Below are 15,785 nucleotides of genomic sequence, written 5' to 3'. Positions count from 1 at the left end.
ACAGAGACAGACTTCTCTGAAGAGAAGGGCCGCCAGAGCTGGGTGTCCGTGGGAGGGAGTGGCCTGTCTCTCTTACACTTCCTAGGAACCCACCTCCTTTTAATTATTGTCTTCTCTTTTTTTCCCATGTATGTGTCTGAAGATAGGAAGAAGCAGGAGCACAGAGGTTAACTGTTAGTAATCCATGGTTCTCTCTTGGATAATCAGTCATCAGCCTCTCTGGATCCTATACTGACTGCCTGACCTTTGCCCCTGCCTTAGTTTGCTGAGGAATGTGACCTACCCTTTCCACTTAGGCTGTGTGGGGCTGCAGGCAGATTGCTTTTTGGCTAATAAAGTATGTGGTGGTCAGCCTGGTGGGATCATTTTATAGGATTATTCTCTTAACCTCATGTTCCCACCATTCTCATCTATACGTCCCCTTACAATCTCATCACAGTGTCCAACAGGTGCTACTATACCTAGGTCATGTATTCAACATATATTTGATAAGTATGAAAAAATATCACTCAAGTTAGTTGAATATATGGTGTCATTCAAGTTAAGTTAGGTAGCTCTTTTGTCAGTCAGCTTAAGTTAATTTATGCTGCAGTAACAAATAACTCCAAAGTCTTGATAGCTTAAAATCTCAAAGATTGCTTCCTTGTTCACACTAGATATCCACTGAAATTCAGCTGCTGCTATTCCTTGTCACTGCTGTTCTGAGACATGGCTAGTGAAATAGCCTCTATCTGGAATACAACCCATTTTGAGGACAAAACCTCTTAAAAGTTTCTGCTTGATATATATATATATACACACACACATCATTTCAACTCCTAATTTATTTTCCAAAGAGATTTCATGGCAAAGTTACAGAGAGGAAAAAGCTGCAAATAATTTTAAAAACCCAAGACAAGAATGAAGTCTGGAGGTGTAAGAGATAGGTGTCGATCACAGGTTGAACAGTTTCCCCTTCAATTTCTTTAACTCCCAGTACCTCAAAATGTGGCCTGGTCTAGAAAGAGGCTCACTGAAGATGCAGTTAGTTAAGATGAGGTCATGAGGCGGGTGCTCAGCCACTATGGCTGGTATCTTTATGGCGGAAGCCTGGACTCAGGTACTCACCCTAAGAAACTTAGGTGAGGCAAAGGCAGGGGTGGGGGGGTGATGCTTCTGACAAACCAAGGAATACCAAAGACTGCTACGAAATGCCCAGAAGACAGGAGAGACATCAAACAGATTCTTCCTCGCAGCCCTTGGGAAGAACTGACTCTGCTTAACCTTTGATCTTTGGCTTTCAGCCTCCAAAACTGTAAAGGAATAAATTTCTGTTGTTTAAATCACTTAGTTTGTGGTCCTTGAAAACATCCGAGGGAAATTAATTCACTGGTGAAAGTCTACAAGACAACTTGCAAAGTTCAAAGACACCAAGATTCAGCAGTAGAGGCAAATGCTCACTGGCTGAGAACTATTTGCTAGAGTCGACCCAGTTTCAGGAAATTAAATTGAACCTGGAACCCACCGGATAAGTAGCTGTGAATCCTACGGACATAAGGGACATCTGTAAGCCTTGTATCATTTTTGGGCCCAGAAAACCCTGTGAAGTAACTTTTGCTGCCAGAGAGATTACAGGCCTGGCATGGTTATAGACCACACTGCGATATTATTAACACAAGCTGCCAGTGCATCCTAGGACCTTAATAAGACTTTTATTAACTTGAAGCTGAAAATGCAGTTTTAGAGATTCTCCACTAGGTGGCAAAATTGGCAATGGTAAGGAAAAGCTTTAAATTGGTTTCTGTAAAGGTGCTAGAAAAATGAAAAAAAATTACCCATGATCCTGAGAGCCTAGTACACCTAAGTTTAAATTGTACATATTTTGAGGACTACGTTCATAAGACCTGAAGAAGGTATATAGGATGGGAGAGGTGCTGGAAAAAAACTTTTCAAATGCTGGACTGAAGCTGGAGAATCAAGGTTATTAATATCTATATAATGAGCTATAAATCAAATCTTTATCCAAAGAGATCAAAGCCACAGCAGCACTTCCCCCCTCAATAGCAACTAGTAATGATAAGGAGGACAAGAAAAGGCCACAATACAAACAACAAGGTATTCAAAATGGATGTGTATGAATATTTTGATGTTTTAACAACCATAGTGACACTTAGTATTCTTCATCCTTAGCATTTACATCACTTCCTAAATGTCTTTTTTGGTTTAAAACGCATATCAATTTTAAAAAGTAACTTTGGTATACTCTTTCCTACCTTTCCTACTTTGTGTTTCTTTTGTGCAGCATAACTGGGTTGGCTGCTCACGTTTCCATGAGATTCTGTGACTTCTCAGGTGAGCACTGTGACTACCTGAAGGCAGGGGAAGAAACAGTGCACATCCATTCCTTTGAAGCTCCACGCTACACTAATCAGATCTCTTTGCATGAGTCAGAAACTCAATCTGGAACAACTGAAGAAAGAAATGGCTTTATTAGAAAGCTCATGTTATATGGGAAGAGCAGAGATGTGGTCAGACTCAGAGATGAACGTGAAACCGTGACCAGGAGCTTGAGCACTATGGGGCTTTGTTGCATGTCTGTTTTATACACTTTCTGTTTACTTTTCCTCATAATAGATGAAGCAGTTGCATTTCCCATTTTACTAATCCAGAGGGACTGAGAGTTGAACAATTTTTTTTAAAAGTTACCATTATTGCTTCACTTTAAAAGAATCTATCAAACAGGGTATAATGATACATGCCTGTAATCCCAGTGGCTCTGGAGGCTGAGGCAGGAGGATTGAAAGTTCAAAGCCAGCCTCAGCAAATAATTGAGGCCCTACGCGCAACTCAATAAGACCCTGTCTCAAAATTAAAAAAATGAAAAGGGCTGAGATGTGGCTTAGTGGTGAACTCCACCCTCTGCCCCACACAGGTTCAATCCCTAGTACAAAAAAAAAAAAAAAAACCAAACAAACAAAAAAAACCCCAACATAATAAGATATCATTTAATGGGCTCAAAGATATTTTTTTCAGTTGAGTCCCAGAATGGGAGAAAATATTTACAATCACATAATCATATATCTTACAAGAGGCTTTCATACAGAATATACAAACAACTTTTATAACTTAGTGAGAAGACAGTCCAATCTAAAAAGGGCAAAAAATTTGACATCCTCTTCACCGAAGATATAAAACTGGCCAAAAATCATATTAAAGGATGCTCTATATTGTTAGTCATCAGGGAAATGCAAATTAAAATCAGTGAGATGGCACAAGATACCCAGAAGAATGGCCATAGATACCAAGTGCTGGCCAGGGTGTAGGGCAGTTGGAATTCCTTATAGCCTGCTGAGAATAGAAAATACCACAACTACTTTAGGAAATGGTTTGGCAGTTATTTAAAAATTAAACATACATCTACCACACCCCAGCCATTCCATTATTAGATAATTATTGAAGAGAATGAAAACCTATGTCCATATAATGGATTGTACACAAATGTTCACAATAGTTCTATTCAGAAAAGCCAAAACCTGGAGTTACTCAAAGACTCATCAACAGGTGAACAGAAAAGCAAATGATGCTATATTCGTATAACACCCAACAATAAAAAGGAAGGAGCTACTGATACAGTACATCAGAAGTGAATTTCAAAATCATGAAAAGCATAAGCAAAAGTGTATATTACATACTTTATATTTATATAAAAGACAAAAGAAGTACAAACTAATCTATGATGAAAAAGAGCAAATCAGCAGTGTGAGAGATGAACTGCAAAGGAACATGGGAAAACTTTTAAGGTCAGTGGAAATGCTCCCTATGTTTATTGCAATAGCGATTCCATGTTATATCCATCCATCCAAATGATTATTGAGTTGTAATTCTAAACAGATGTAGTTTATTGTACCTTGATAAAGCTGAGATAAAGAGTTGCCATGATGTTTCAAAACCATGCCCTCTTTCTTCCTCTGGACAAATGCTCCTCAAGCAAGCAGGCACTAGCAAAATCATCTCCCCAATTTAAGTTGCTTTCCAAGGTATGACTACACATAAAACAACAAAACAAAATCCAAACAGACAAATTACTTTCTTTGGCCACTAGATGGCATAGTAAAATAGCAGAATGTTCCTGCAGCAGTCAAAAGAACTGAAATTAACAGAAATTGAAATGCAATTCAGGGCAAGATGACTTTAAAGACATAAAAGGAAAAAGCCAATTATAAAGGACTTAAAGGTATGCGTATTTAACTGCAAGTTTTAAGCAACACATATTTAGTTGCTTTCTTTTGTACATGATATATTGTAGGTATTCAACATTCCTTGACTGAACATTTAAATGAGTAAAAGGGAAGGAATTTGGACTCCCTCTTAGATGTAATATACTGTAGGAAAACATGCATACTTCAGTGAAAAACTATGCACTGGCCATACTGAGATAGGTGGGCTTGAGGATAGAAAAGAAACCCTTAGTAGATGGAGACCCAGATTTCTCTGAGCATGATCATGCTTGTCTCTTTAGTCAAACATACAAAACCTCCAGAGTATTCTTGGACCAGGTCAACTATAACAAAACCATAATCCATTTAAATGTCATGAAATTCAAAGACCTACACAATGTGATCACAACTAATTTATGGCTAAACTGTTTAATTAGAAAGAAACATTCCAAACCCCAAATATCAAATGATTGACAAGGGATTTGATTCTCACAAAAGCTTGCCTGGGAAAGTGCACTTCCCAGAAAATCCCATATATAGTAGGAGAGCTCAACCCTAGTTGGGTCACTGGTCTTCTCTGGGAGGCAGGAGCATCTCCACCTGCCTTAGGGGTATGTAGACCTTAGCTTTGCAGTCCTGTAGTACATCTTTGCTTTTGCCAAGCTTTTACACTTTCTGAAATTCCTCTCAGCAGAGTAAGTCAAGAACCTACCTGGATGTAGGTGAGGTCACTGTCCCCTTGAAGAGACCTTCTCAGACCATACCTGGTGACAATACTATATGCCTTTATAGGGCTAATTCTAGCAGGACTGGAATTTACTTTTGAGTATTTTGCACTTTTTAAAATTGAAGGTGACTGATAGGCAAAATTCTGGTTCTGTTGTTTTGATTGACCTTTCTGTCAGCTCTGTGGAAAAACCTGTTCGCCTTTGTTTGAAATTCATTTCCTTCATCTCAAAATACCTGTGTGCTTTTTGAGTTTTCCTTTGAACGCATCCAAATGTCTGTCTGGTTTCCTCATAGGATTTAAGTAAAATAAATACCTTTAAAGAATGTCCATTTTTATATTTGTATGAATCATGATTTGACTTTTTCTGAAAATCATCTTTTAATAGTACAGAGAAACAGGCTAACCAGAAACAAGCCTTTCTTGGAACTTCCAAGCTGATAGCATGGGTAAATATATAAATGGGATACCAGGAAATGTGGGGTTAGGTAAGCCAAGAATAAAAAATTAGATTGATTCCCTTTAAAAATTAGGTCCAAGGAAAGATCTTAAAAGAGTGTTTGAATATGGCCCTCACCCATACCCACAGGGCGGGCCCTTTGTCTGTCTAGACTCTGCAATCTCCCTGTCTTCAGACATAGCTAATTGCATTAGGGTTGGGCAGAGTCAAGTGAAACCAATCAGGACAATTCCTGGAAATTCGGATTTGAGAGAGAGGGAGAGGTTAAGTTTTGCTGGGCACTCTACCAGGAAGACAGGTAAACCTGGACCTGGGGCAAGCGTGTGCAGTTCCTCACAGACACGTCATGCTCTGTGCCCTATAATTTATGCCTCCGTTCAAACGAAAATCCCCAAGGTTACTTAGTGCACAGAGCTCTGAAGCCAGATAGATCTTGGTTCCAATGAGACATCAAAACTGCTAGTGTGCAAAGTAGGCAGGATATATGTCTTCTCTGAAATCCAATTTCCTCCTCATTTGTTAAAAAAGAAAATGAATGCCCCATGTAAGTACCGTGGTGATTAAATGAGGCAAGTCTGTAAATGGAAAAGCAGCTGTTTGTATATAACATATACTAAAAGCTAGTGTCCACTAAGAGGTGAAGATCCTTGTAGACACAAATAAGATGATTAACTGTAAACAAAAGAGTACAAGCAATCTGCCTATGGGCTGAATCTACAACAGATACTGTTTCTATATCCAAAAAAAGAGGGTTGATTTCTTTAGGAAAGGATGGACCGCAGCAGAAAGAAAAGTGTCTGAGTTGCTACAAAAGAAATGTTACTTTTGTGCTTCTCTCATGGGCATTTAAAATTTTAAAGTCCCTTTAAAAAAAAATCCAAGCCTTTTTTTTTTTAAAGCAGTTTTAGGTTCACAGCAAAATTGAGTGCAAAGTACAAAGTTCCCACACACCCTTTCAGCACTTCCCAGAAAATCCCATGTATAGTTGGAGAGCTCACCAGCAACAACACACCCTCTATTAGAATGATCTTCAGGTAAGGCTTAGTCATTTAGATTGCAATTTTCAGCCCATTTAAGCTTTCTAATCTCTATTAGTAATTGGCTGACTATATTTCCTCAAAACATCCTCCAAATATTTATCAAACTAATTTTCTGAATCTCCCTTGCTTCCTTTCTTTCTTGTCTATCTGTCTGTCATATACTGATTAATACATGTTTCTGGCCTTCTGGTATCAGAGGATAATATACATTTTATATTACCATTTCTTTCTTGCTTTCTTTCTTTTTTTAAAGATACAGGGTCCATGTTGCCCAAGCTGGCTTCAAACTCTTGGGCTCAAGCTTTTTTCCCCTGCCAGTTTCCTGAGTAGCTGGCATCATAGCCAGGTTCCAATACCTCCACCCCACCCCACCACCCAGCTCTATTTTCGAATTTCTAGGCCTTAATACCTATGTGCTAAAATAGGGGATTGAGAGTGGTTTTTCATCTAGGTTCCTCTTGTTTTCTGTTCTTGCTACATAGCAGTATTTTTCTCTTTTGTATTAAAAACAATATTTACTTAAAATTACAGAATAAGATGTTTTCATGTAAAGAGCAAATAAAACAGAAAAGTATAGTCCATTCCACATTCTATTTCCTCTTCAGAGGTAATCTTCATAGTAAATTTTTAATGATTAAGGATGGTGTGGATAAAAAGAAATTTCTAGTGAAGATGAGTTTACAGTAAACTGTCTGGCTGGTTCTGAAAACTCTTTATTTTGAGATGGGTGTCTTGTAAATTGCCCAGGGTGGCCTTGAACTTGCAATGCTGGGGCCTAGTTTCCTTAGCAGTAGGGATTTCAGGTGTGGGACACCACACCCAGCTTTACTCTTGCTAACACTGACCATTTGCTGATGAATGGGAAGAATAGTTATTTCTCTCTTTATATATGTGATTATTTTAGATGCAAATCCTCTGAAAAAATGCAGGGACTTTTTTTGATGAGATCCTTAAGAAGGTACTACCATATTAGAAAAGGGTTATCAGTTACTTAAAAATTAAACATAAAGGCGCTGCATAACCCAACCATTCTATTGCTGGGTTTGGAAAGGGTTGAATTGTATCTCAAATAATCTGCAAGCTGGAATAATGCATTGTCAGTGATTCTTGCTGAGGATGGACATCAGAGCCACCTGGAAAGATTTTATTTTCAAAAACCCTCCAAACTTACATATCTCAGGATGGATCCTGGGCATGTGTAGTCTAACAAAGTTCCATGAATTATAAGTGCACTGTCACACATGCACCCTTCTTAGTCCCTAGCTTCCTATGATCACCTGGGTGGGCACACCCTCTTCCATGGTTTTAACCAGCTTCTATGTATGAGAGCACTGACCTGAATCAAGGTAGCTATGCTGTCACTAAAGAGGAGGGGAGGAGCAAGATGCTTATGAGACAGTTCATAGTTTTACATGTAGCAGTTAATGATGTTTTTTTATGAAAATTTATTTTAAATGTATATAAAAGTAGAGATAAAAATTAGGTGGAACATAGTATTTCTAATATTCTATTGTCATTATTATTATTATTTTTTTTACAAAATGTCAATTTGATACAACTCAATCTAATATAAAATACTCCTATACACATAACCTGGATTCAATAATTATCAAGACTTTGTCTCACTTGTGTATCTTTTCCCCTTTTCTCTTCTTTGATTGCTGAGTAATTTTAAAGAAAATCCTGGATCATAACTCATCCTAACCCTATATACTTGGCATGTATCTCTGAAAAAAATGACATTTAAAAAAAATATCACTGCAATGTAATTAACACCTAATTAACAATAACTTTTTGGCATCATTTCATAACCAGTCCACATTTACAGTCCTCTGATTTTCTTTAAAAAGATTTTATAAAGAGGCAATTTAAAATTGTTACATAAAAATTGCAGGAAAAAAAATCTATAAAAAAAAATTCAGGAGACTAACTTTTTGGACTAACTTTCCCAAGAGAACAAGCTAAAAACCAGCATGGAGGCACATGTGGGTTGCTCTAAAGACCAAGCTGAAACTAAGCTGTTTAGCATCAGAATTAGTGATTAAAGCCAAATTCCCCAAACAAGCCAGTTTCCATTGGCATAATAATGAAGTTCCTCTACCTTAACTGCTCCCCCACCCCACCCCCACGCACACACTGGTTACCTGCATTGCTAGGAAAGTAACCTTGAAATGACCAATCTAATTTCTTCCTTTCTTGATCCTGCTTTCTTCAGCCCTTTTCTGTCTTTATAACTAACTTGTTCTCCTAGGCCCACTGGAAAACTTAATCCATGAAATGAAATGCTGCCCAATTCTAGAATCAAAATTAAAGCAATTCAGATCTTTAAACAAATTTAAAAAAATATATATTCTCATTTGACAACACATGGGTAGAAAGTGTCAAGTTCCTAAATGAGGTCCACACATTGTATTTGGTGGTTATGGTTCATAAATCACTTCTCATCCAGAGCAGTTCCTCTAAACACCCCCTCCTGCTTGTTCCTACTGACTTATAGAAGAAATTGGCTCAGCTGTCAATCATGTGGTCTGACCCACATTCTGGATTGGTTTCATTTTCCACAATAACACTTCAAAAATTACCCAAGAAATTGTATCTTTTTTTGAGATTGCAGAATATGTACAATAGTTTGTCAGTCTGTGATAAGTGATACCTACAGCAGAAGTAGAGAATCCAAGGAGCTTTGAAGAATAAATGGTCTTTAGAAATTCTGTTCTACTGCCAAGGGAGCAGAGTCTCCTCTGGGCCAAAAACATGCTACAGGAGAAAAGGAAATTGAAAGAGGCAGTAAATACAGGATAGTTACATCAGTGTTAGACACCTTGCTAGCTAATAGACCACAAACTTATGGAAAATATAAATAGTCATTTAAAAAAAATTTTTAGATGTTAATGAACTTTTACTTTTTTATTCATATGTGGAGCTGGGAATTGAACCCAGTGCCTCACACATGCTAGGCAAGCGCTCTACCACTGAGCCACAACCCCAACCCATAAATAGCCATTTCTAATAACTGAATTACCATGACTGTTTCCCTTTGAACTTTCTGTGATGTAACCTCTCATCACTAGAATCATTCTATAACTTTATTCTTATGCAAATCTGTATTGTGAAAGAAATGAGCAAGTTATCATAGTTAAAATGGAGTTTGTGTCAACCTTAACAAAAAAACAAGTAAATAAAGCTGGGAGGTTATGAAGGAAAGGGTCTTATGCAGGACCACCTCATACTAACTATCAAAAAAGCTGGTGTGAAGATGGGGTTGTGGCTCAATAGTAGAGTTCTTGTCTAACGTGTGAAGCACTGCATCCGATTCTTAGCACTGCACATAAATAAATGAACAAAATAAAGAACCATCAGCATCTAAAAAAATATTTTAAAAAAAAAATGCTGGCGTGGTGACACACACCTGTAATCCCAGCTAGTTGGGAGGCTGAGGCAGAAGGATCAAATTCAAGGCCAGCTTGGGCAATTTAGCAAGACCCTTTCTCCAAAAAAAAAAAAAAAAAAAAAAGAAAGAAAAAAAAAAGGCTGGGCTGGGGATGTAGCTCAGTGATAGAGCACATCCCTGGCTGAAATCCCCATATGGGGGATGGAAAAAAGATTTTACTCAGAGATTATTCTCTCAAGTATATTAGACTGCTGTGCCAGTGGATGACATTCCTTTATTTCTCATAGTTAATCAAACCTTACACAAGGGGATATAATCTGTGGACTCAAAGGGCCCACCGAAGCTAAGGGTACAGAAGCTTGAGCTGTGTAAAATAATACAGTAGATGTTTCTTAAAAATGCAGGGTGTAGCTCAGTGGCACAGTATGTGCTTACCATGCATGAAGCTCTAGGTGCAATCCCTACCACCATCAAAAAAAAAAAAAAAAAAAAAAAGAATCTAAAATCCTGCTCTCATCAATAAAATCTCAACTTAAAAGATTGCTTCTAAAAAGGTCTTCTCTGCCCATGTAACCTGTCATAGCCTCTCAGCTATTTTGTGTTACACAAGCATATTAATAATTCTCTGTAGACCATTTATTGTTTGGCTGGTTACTCATTTACTCATTGACCAATTTAGAACATAAATTAAATCCATCAGGAAGGACCTGGTGTGTTAAATTCACCACTGTGGAGTAGGACATAGTGGCTCATACCTATAATCCAGCAGAGGGGAAGGCTGAGGCAGGAGGATTGCAAGTTCAAAGACAGCCCGAGCAACTTAGTGAGACCCAGTCTTTAAATAACACTGGCTGGGATGTGGCTCAGTGGCTAAGTGCCCTTGGGTTCAATCCCGGGTACAAGAAAAAAAAAAATTCACCACTTTATTATGTATCACACTATGCATTCAACTAAATAATTGTTGGATGATTAAATTAACCTGTGAAATCACATTGAAAATCAATGATTTAAGGTAGCTATTTATGAGAAAATTCTTTTTGAAATATTACCTTTTTGTAAACAGTTGCCCATTACATTTTATGTCTTTCAAGACTAAGGCAAGGTTTCATGAATCTAGACATGATTATTCTTGTGACACTAGCTGTTTGGAAAAAAGTTAAAAATATTTTGTGTATGTGTGTGTGTGTGGTACATGCTAGACAAGTGCTGTACCACTGAGCTACATCCCCAGCCCTTTTAAAATTGTATTTTGAGCGAGGCACCGTGGTGCCAAGCCACTTGGGATGCTGAGACAGGAGAATTGCAAGTTCAAAGTTAGCCTCAGCAATTTAGTGAGACGCTCTGTCTTAAAATAAAAAATAAAAAGGGCTGGGAATGTGGCTCAGTAGAAAAGTGCTCCTGGCTTCAATCTCTGGTACCAAAAGAAAAAGAAACTAATTTTGAGACAGGGTCTTGCTAAATTGTCAAGAGTGGTCTTGAATTTACATCCTCTTACCTCAGCCTCCAGAGAATCTGGGATTACAGGCATGGAAAAAGATATTAATTGGACTAGACTGTACAGTTAGCTTTAAGGAAAGATATTACCAAAAACCAGAAACCATGTTGAACAATCATCAGTATAAGATTTCTTTAATTTTAGGACAATAATTTTTTTCAGCAAATAAATGCCCATTTGAGTTCGGCCTGATTTCTTTGGTATTTAAACAAAGTATAAACAAAATATTTTCTTGCAAGTAGAAAAATGAGAGAAAAATGTTTTAACTTCTTGAGATAAACAAAGAGGGAGAAAAGGACTAAGATTATTGGGACAACTTCTATTCAAAAAAGGTTTCTGTCTTGGGCTGGGGATGTGGCTCAATCGGTAACGTGCTCGCCTAGCATGAGTGGAGCGCTGGGTTTGATCCTCAACACCACATAAAGATGTTGTGTCCACCAAAAACTAAAAAATAAATATTAAAAAATTCCCCCCCTCCTCTCCTCTCCGCCTAAAAAGTAAAAAAAAAAAAAAAAAGGTTTCTGTCCCTGCACAAGTTGCTGACTTGCTGAACCTAATGTCTGTTTTTCATATTCTTTTCCCCTCTTCAAATAGCTAAATAAATCAATCTTCTACCTCACTGATGTTATTTATCTATTTTTCCCCCCAAACAGATCAATCAATGAATCCCTAGCTCAAAGGTAATCTCAGAAGATACTGTTAAGTCACACTGGTTGGTCACCTGTGGGTTCAGGCTGCTGCTCAGAAGATGAGATTTCCCCCCAGGAAGGGTGCACCATGCCCTTGAACCTCCAGGTCTCAGTAACCATCTTAGGAAGTTGCCCCTCCATCTATCTGTTTTAATCTAGAAATTCCAAAGCCAAAACCCTGCATCCCTCTCCCTTACTCTTCTACAGCACATCACCTCCATAATCTGATGTACCCCTTGCTTAACTGATCTGTCTCTTCATTTTCTTTCACTTTCCAAACCTTTCACTGTATATTTGGAACAGCTGAACCATAATCAGCATATTCAATTGTATTTTTGTTCTTAAAGTATTCCACCTCTTTGCTTTAACTCGAATTTTATTGTTCACCCAAAACACCAAGTCTATGTTCTCAGCATTGCCTTTTTATAGGCTCTATGTACTTTTTTTCTTTCTCATTATCTCACTATTAATTCTAATGCCTTCAGAGATGACCCATTAAACAAGAACTTACTAGTTCTTTATAACAAGAATACCTAAAGTCTACTCTTAGCAATTTTCAATTTTATAAAACATTCATATTAACCATAGTCAACTACCTCTTTCCTGCTGTTTGGCCATTGACACTATTCTCTGGATGGCTTCACTAATGTTATCTCCTGACCTGCTGATAACTTCCTATCATTCGTTAAGGAGAGTCTTTAGGCAACCATTTTCTTCTCAACCCCAAGAACTGTGATTATTCTAGGTAATTCTAATGCCTTCAGAGATGACCCATTAAACAACTGACACTTCCCTTGTCTGTTGCTCTTGTCCTCTGTTCCACTTTGGTCACTTGTTCCTACAATCATACTCTGTACCTTGCCACCCCAATACATTTAATTTTAAAATAATTAATTGAAGCATTTTTCTCCTCAACCATTGTTTTAGTCAGCCTTTTTGCTGCTGTGACTAAAAGATCTGACTAGAACAATTTTAGGGGAGGAAAAGTTTATTTTGTGGCTCAAAATTTCAGAGATCTCAGTCCAAAGCAGCTGGCTGCATTCCTCCGGGTTCTAGGTTAGGCTGAACATCATGGCAGAAGAGTATGGGTAGAAGGAAGCAGCTCACATGATGATCAGATATGAGAGAGAGAGAGAGAGAGAGAGAGAGAGAGAGAGACTCTACTCGCCAGATACAAAATAAATACCCCAAAGCCATGCCCCCCAATGCTCACCTCCTCCAGCCACACTCTACCTGCCTTCAGTTACCACTCAGTTAATCCCTATGAGGGGATTAATTCACTGACTGGGTTAAGGCACTCATAACCCAATCATTTATTCTCTACACCTTCTTGCATTGTTTCATGTGAGCTTTTGGGGGACACCTCACATCTAAACATTAACAACCATAAACTACTCATCCTTCAACTTGCCTAATTATTCCAACTTTCAGTATTCTTCACTATCACCAACATCTTCAGGAAGTTTCCTCTCCTTTTTTCCAATCAGCCTCACCTTCCTTTATTTCCCAGTTTACATGACAATTTCTCCACATTAACAAGGCTCTTGATAATGCTCTAAGTCCTTTTGGCTTTCGTTCATGCTTGTAAAAACCTAGCACTGGATGAACTCAACCAGTGTCTGTTTTCCCATAATCCATTCAGCTGTGGACTGCTGAAGAAAACCTCATGGATAGATTTTCTGGTTACACCACAAATTCATATGGTCATCAGTCTCAAATTGGCCTTCGACACTTTCCAGCATTTCTACTATATTTTATAGGCTATACTTTTATACTAAAAAAGGATATATATATATATATATATATATATATATATATGGATATATATACATATATATGTGATATATATAATATGTATATATACATACACACATAGGTGCATGTATATATATATATATATATATATATATATATATATATATACACATATAATATATTAGCTTATTTTGCTATCTATCTAGTCTCCAATAAGCAAAATAAACAAATTTGAATGTCATCAAAAGTCAGAAAAAAATCAAAAGGCATCTGACGTCTAATTCTTAGTAATACTTTCAGTTCATTTTTCTAGTTTCTCCCAAAAAACAATATTCTATGAAGAAAACAAGGCAAATGTGAATCAGAGTGATCGAGTCAATCTTTTTAAAAAAATTTATTTTATTTATTTATTTGTTCTAATCTAGTCAACCTTATCATGATGTATTGTACATACGGTAAACTGCACCTTCGAATACACATGGTCAATAGAAAAGTCAAATAGTCAATTTATTATCACTGGAATAGACTGTTTAAAGGCAGAAGGTGTAGATTTAGAGGTGATCCAAAGCTGAGAAAGGCTCAAAGATAGGCAAACAATCAAAATAAATTTGAAAAAAGTTGTTAATGCTCTGGATTTAAATTCAAATTATGACATTATAACTGCATATGGAGTAGGAAGGAAGAAACTTAGTTAATTTGACCAAGTCCAGAATGCTCAGGCTAACTACAACCTCAAGGAATAGTAACAAAAGGCAACCGCAGAAAGGACTAGTGTTAAAGCACAGTACAGAATGTTAACAAAAGTCTGGCCAAGAGAGATTGTTTTTACTTCATGCTCTACCTGTTAGTCTGCTTCTAAAATGCTTATAAGGCTTACTGATTGCGACAGAGGGTGACCAAGGTGCTGCAGAGGGTGAACAAGGTGCTGGCTGCAGAAATACAGTGGAAAGAAGTCTCAAAGCCATGCCATTACAGCAAGAGTGGAACTTTAATTTAAAGCTAATTGGCACAGATTTAAGAGGCATCATACAGAAGTTGCTGAAATGCTGTTATATGAAGTGGGATTCGTATAATTATGAAGTTCTCCAAAGGTAAAAAGCATGGCTGACTGGTGAAAGTTAGCAAGCATCAGGTTTTAGACATTAGGTAAAATTCTCTAAACAGTGAGCAAGATGTCCCAATTCTCTCTTAGACAGCGCCTAGGAGATCGCGGGTGGGAGGCAGGTGTTTTGCAATAGTCAGAGGTTCAGAACTCTAGAATGGTTCGGACCCCAGAAGCAACAAGATTGCTCGTCTGCTTTTCTCCTTTCAAAACTCTGGATTTCACTAAGATTCACTTATGTAGCAAGTTAACGGCCTTTGTTTCCCTTTTCAAAATTTTAGAATTCGGTTAAGAATGAATTGGAGTCAGTGTTATACTTCCAGACTGCTTTTCCAAATGCCCGAATGGCAACATCAAGGGTAAAAGGTTCAAGACGTTGGCTGGGTCCAGGGTACCCCCACTGCGAGGTCACTCATCTTGGCATGATTCCTTCTCTAGAGAAAAGGGTTAATCCCAGGGCGGTCCCTCTGAGGCCGCCCTGGCAGTCAGCCACATCTGGGCCCAGGGTCCAGTCGCCCGCTGGTGCCTCGGTTCTGCCGGGCGAGTTCGAGTCAGATGGACATCCAGCTCCTACCCTGCCCTCTGCAAGCCGGTACCGCCACGCCACCGCGCACCGCGTGGCCGCATCCAGCACACTTACCTGGCTTCCCGGGGCTCCAATCGCGCAACGGAGTGAGGAATATTGGAAACGATTTGAACGTCCGGGCGGAGGCAGGAGGGATAAACTCGGGTCCCGGATTGGCTGCGAGGTTGGCGGATCCCGGACTAAAGTCTCCGGGATTGCTCAAGGATGGGGGGTGGAGGTCGCGGAGCTACCGGGAGGGCGGGGGCGGGCCGGAGGCGGGCCTGGATGTGGCCCGGGATTGGCTCCGGGGTCTGGACTGAAGGTACTGATTGGCTGCGAGATCCGCCCGGCTCCGGAATGGGGCC

At 38.6% G+C, this 15,785-nt stretch overlaps 1 protein-coding gene across 3 annotated transcripts in view; it reads right to left on the bottom strand.

Annotated features, from left to right (window-relative positions):
• KYAT3 (kynurenine aminotransferase 3) overlaps positions 1 to 15,696 on the bottom strand; it is a 48,521-nt gene extending 32,825 nt beyond the window's left edge. Inside the window, exons 1-2 of one of the 3 annotated variants that reach the window (XM_081308752.1) lie at positions 15,496 to 15,696; positions 9,081 to 9,180 (exon numbers count right to left, since the gene is read on the bottom strand). In XM_081308752.1, coding sequence (XP_081164878.1) covers positions 9,081 to 9,179 — 99 coding nt within the window. In that variant the 5' untranslated portion in view covers position 9,180; positions 15,496 to 15,696. The remainder of the gene's footprint in view (positions 1 to 9,080; positions 9,181 to 15,495) is intronic. The other 2 variants (XM_081308750.1, XM_081308751.1) reach the window with 2 other exon arrangements.
• Between the last annotated feature and the right edge of the window lie 89 nt (positions 15,697 to 15,785).

Source organism: Spermophilus citellus, assembly GCF_964194105.1.
Source record: "Spermophilus citellus genome assembly, chromosome: 9".
Lineage (NCBI taxonomy): Eukaryota > Metazoa > Chordata > Mammalia > Rodentia > Sciuridae > Spermophilus > Spermophilus citellus.
The sequence above is the reverse complement of the archived record's forward strand: the minus strand, read 5'-3'. Positions and strand labels throughout refer to the sequence as shown.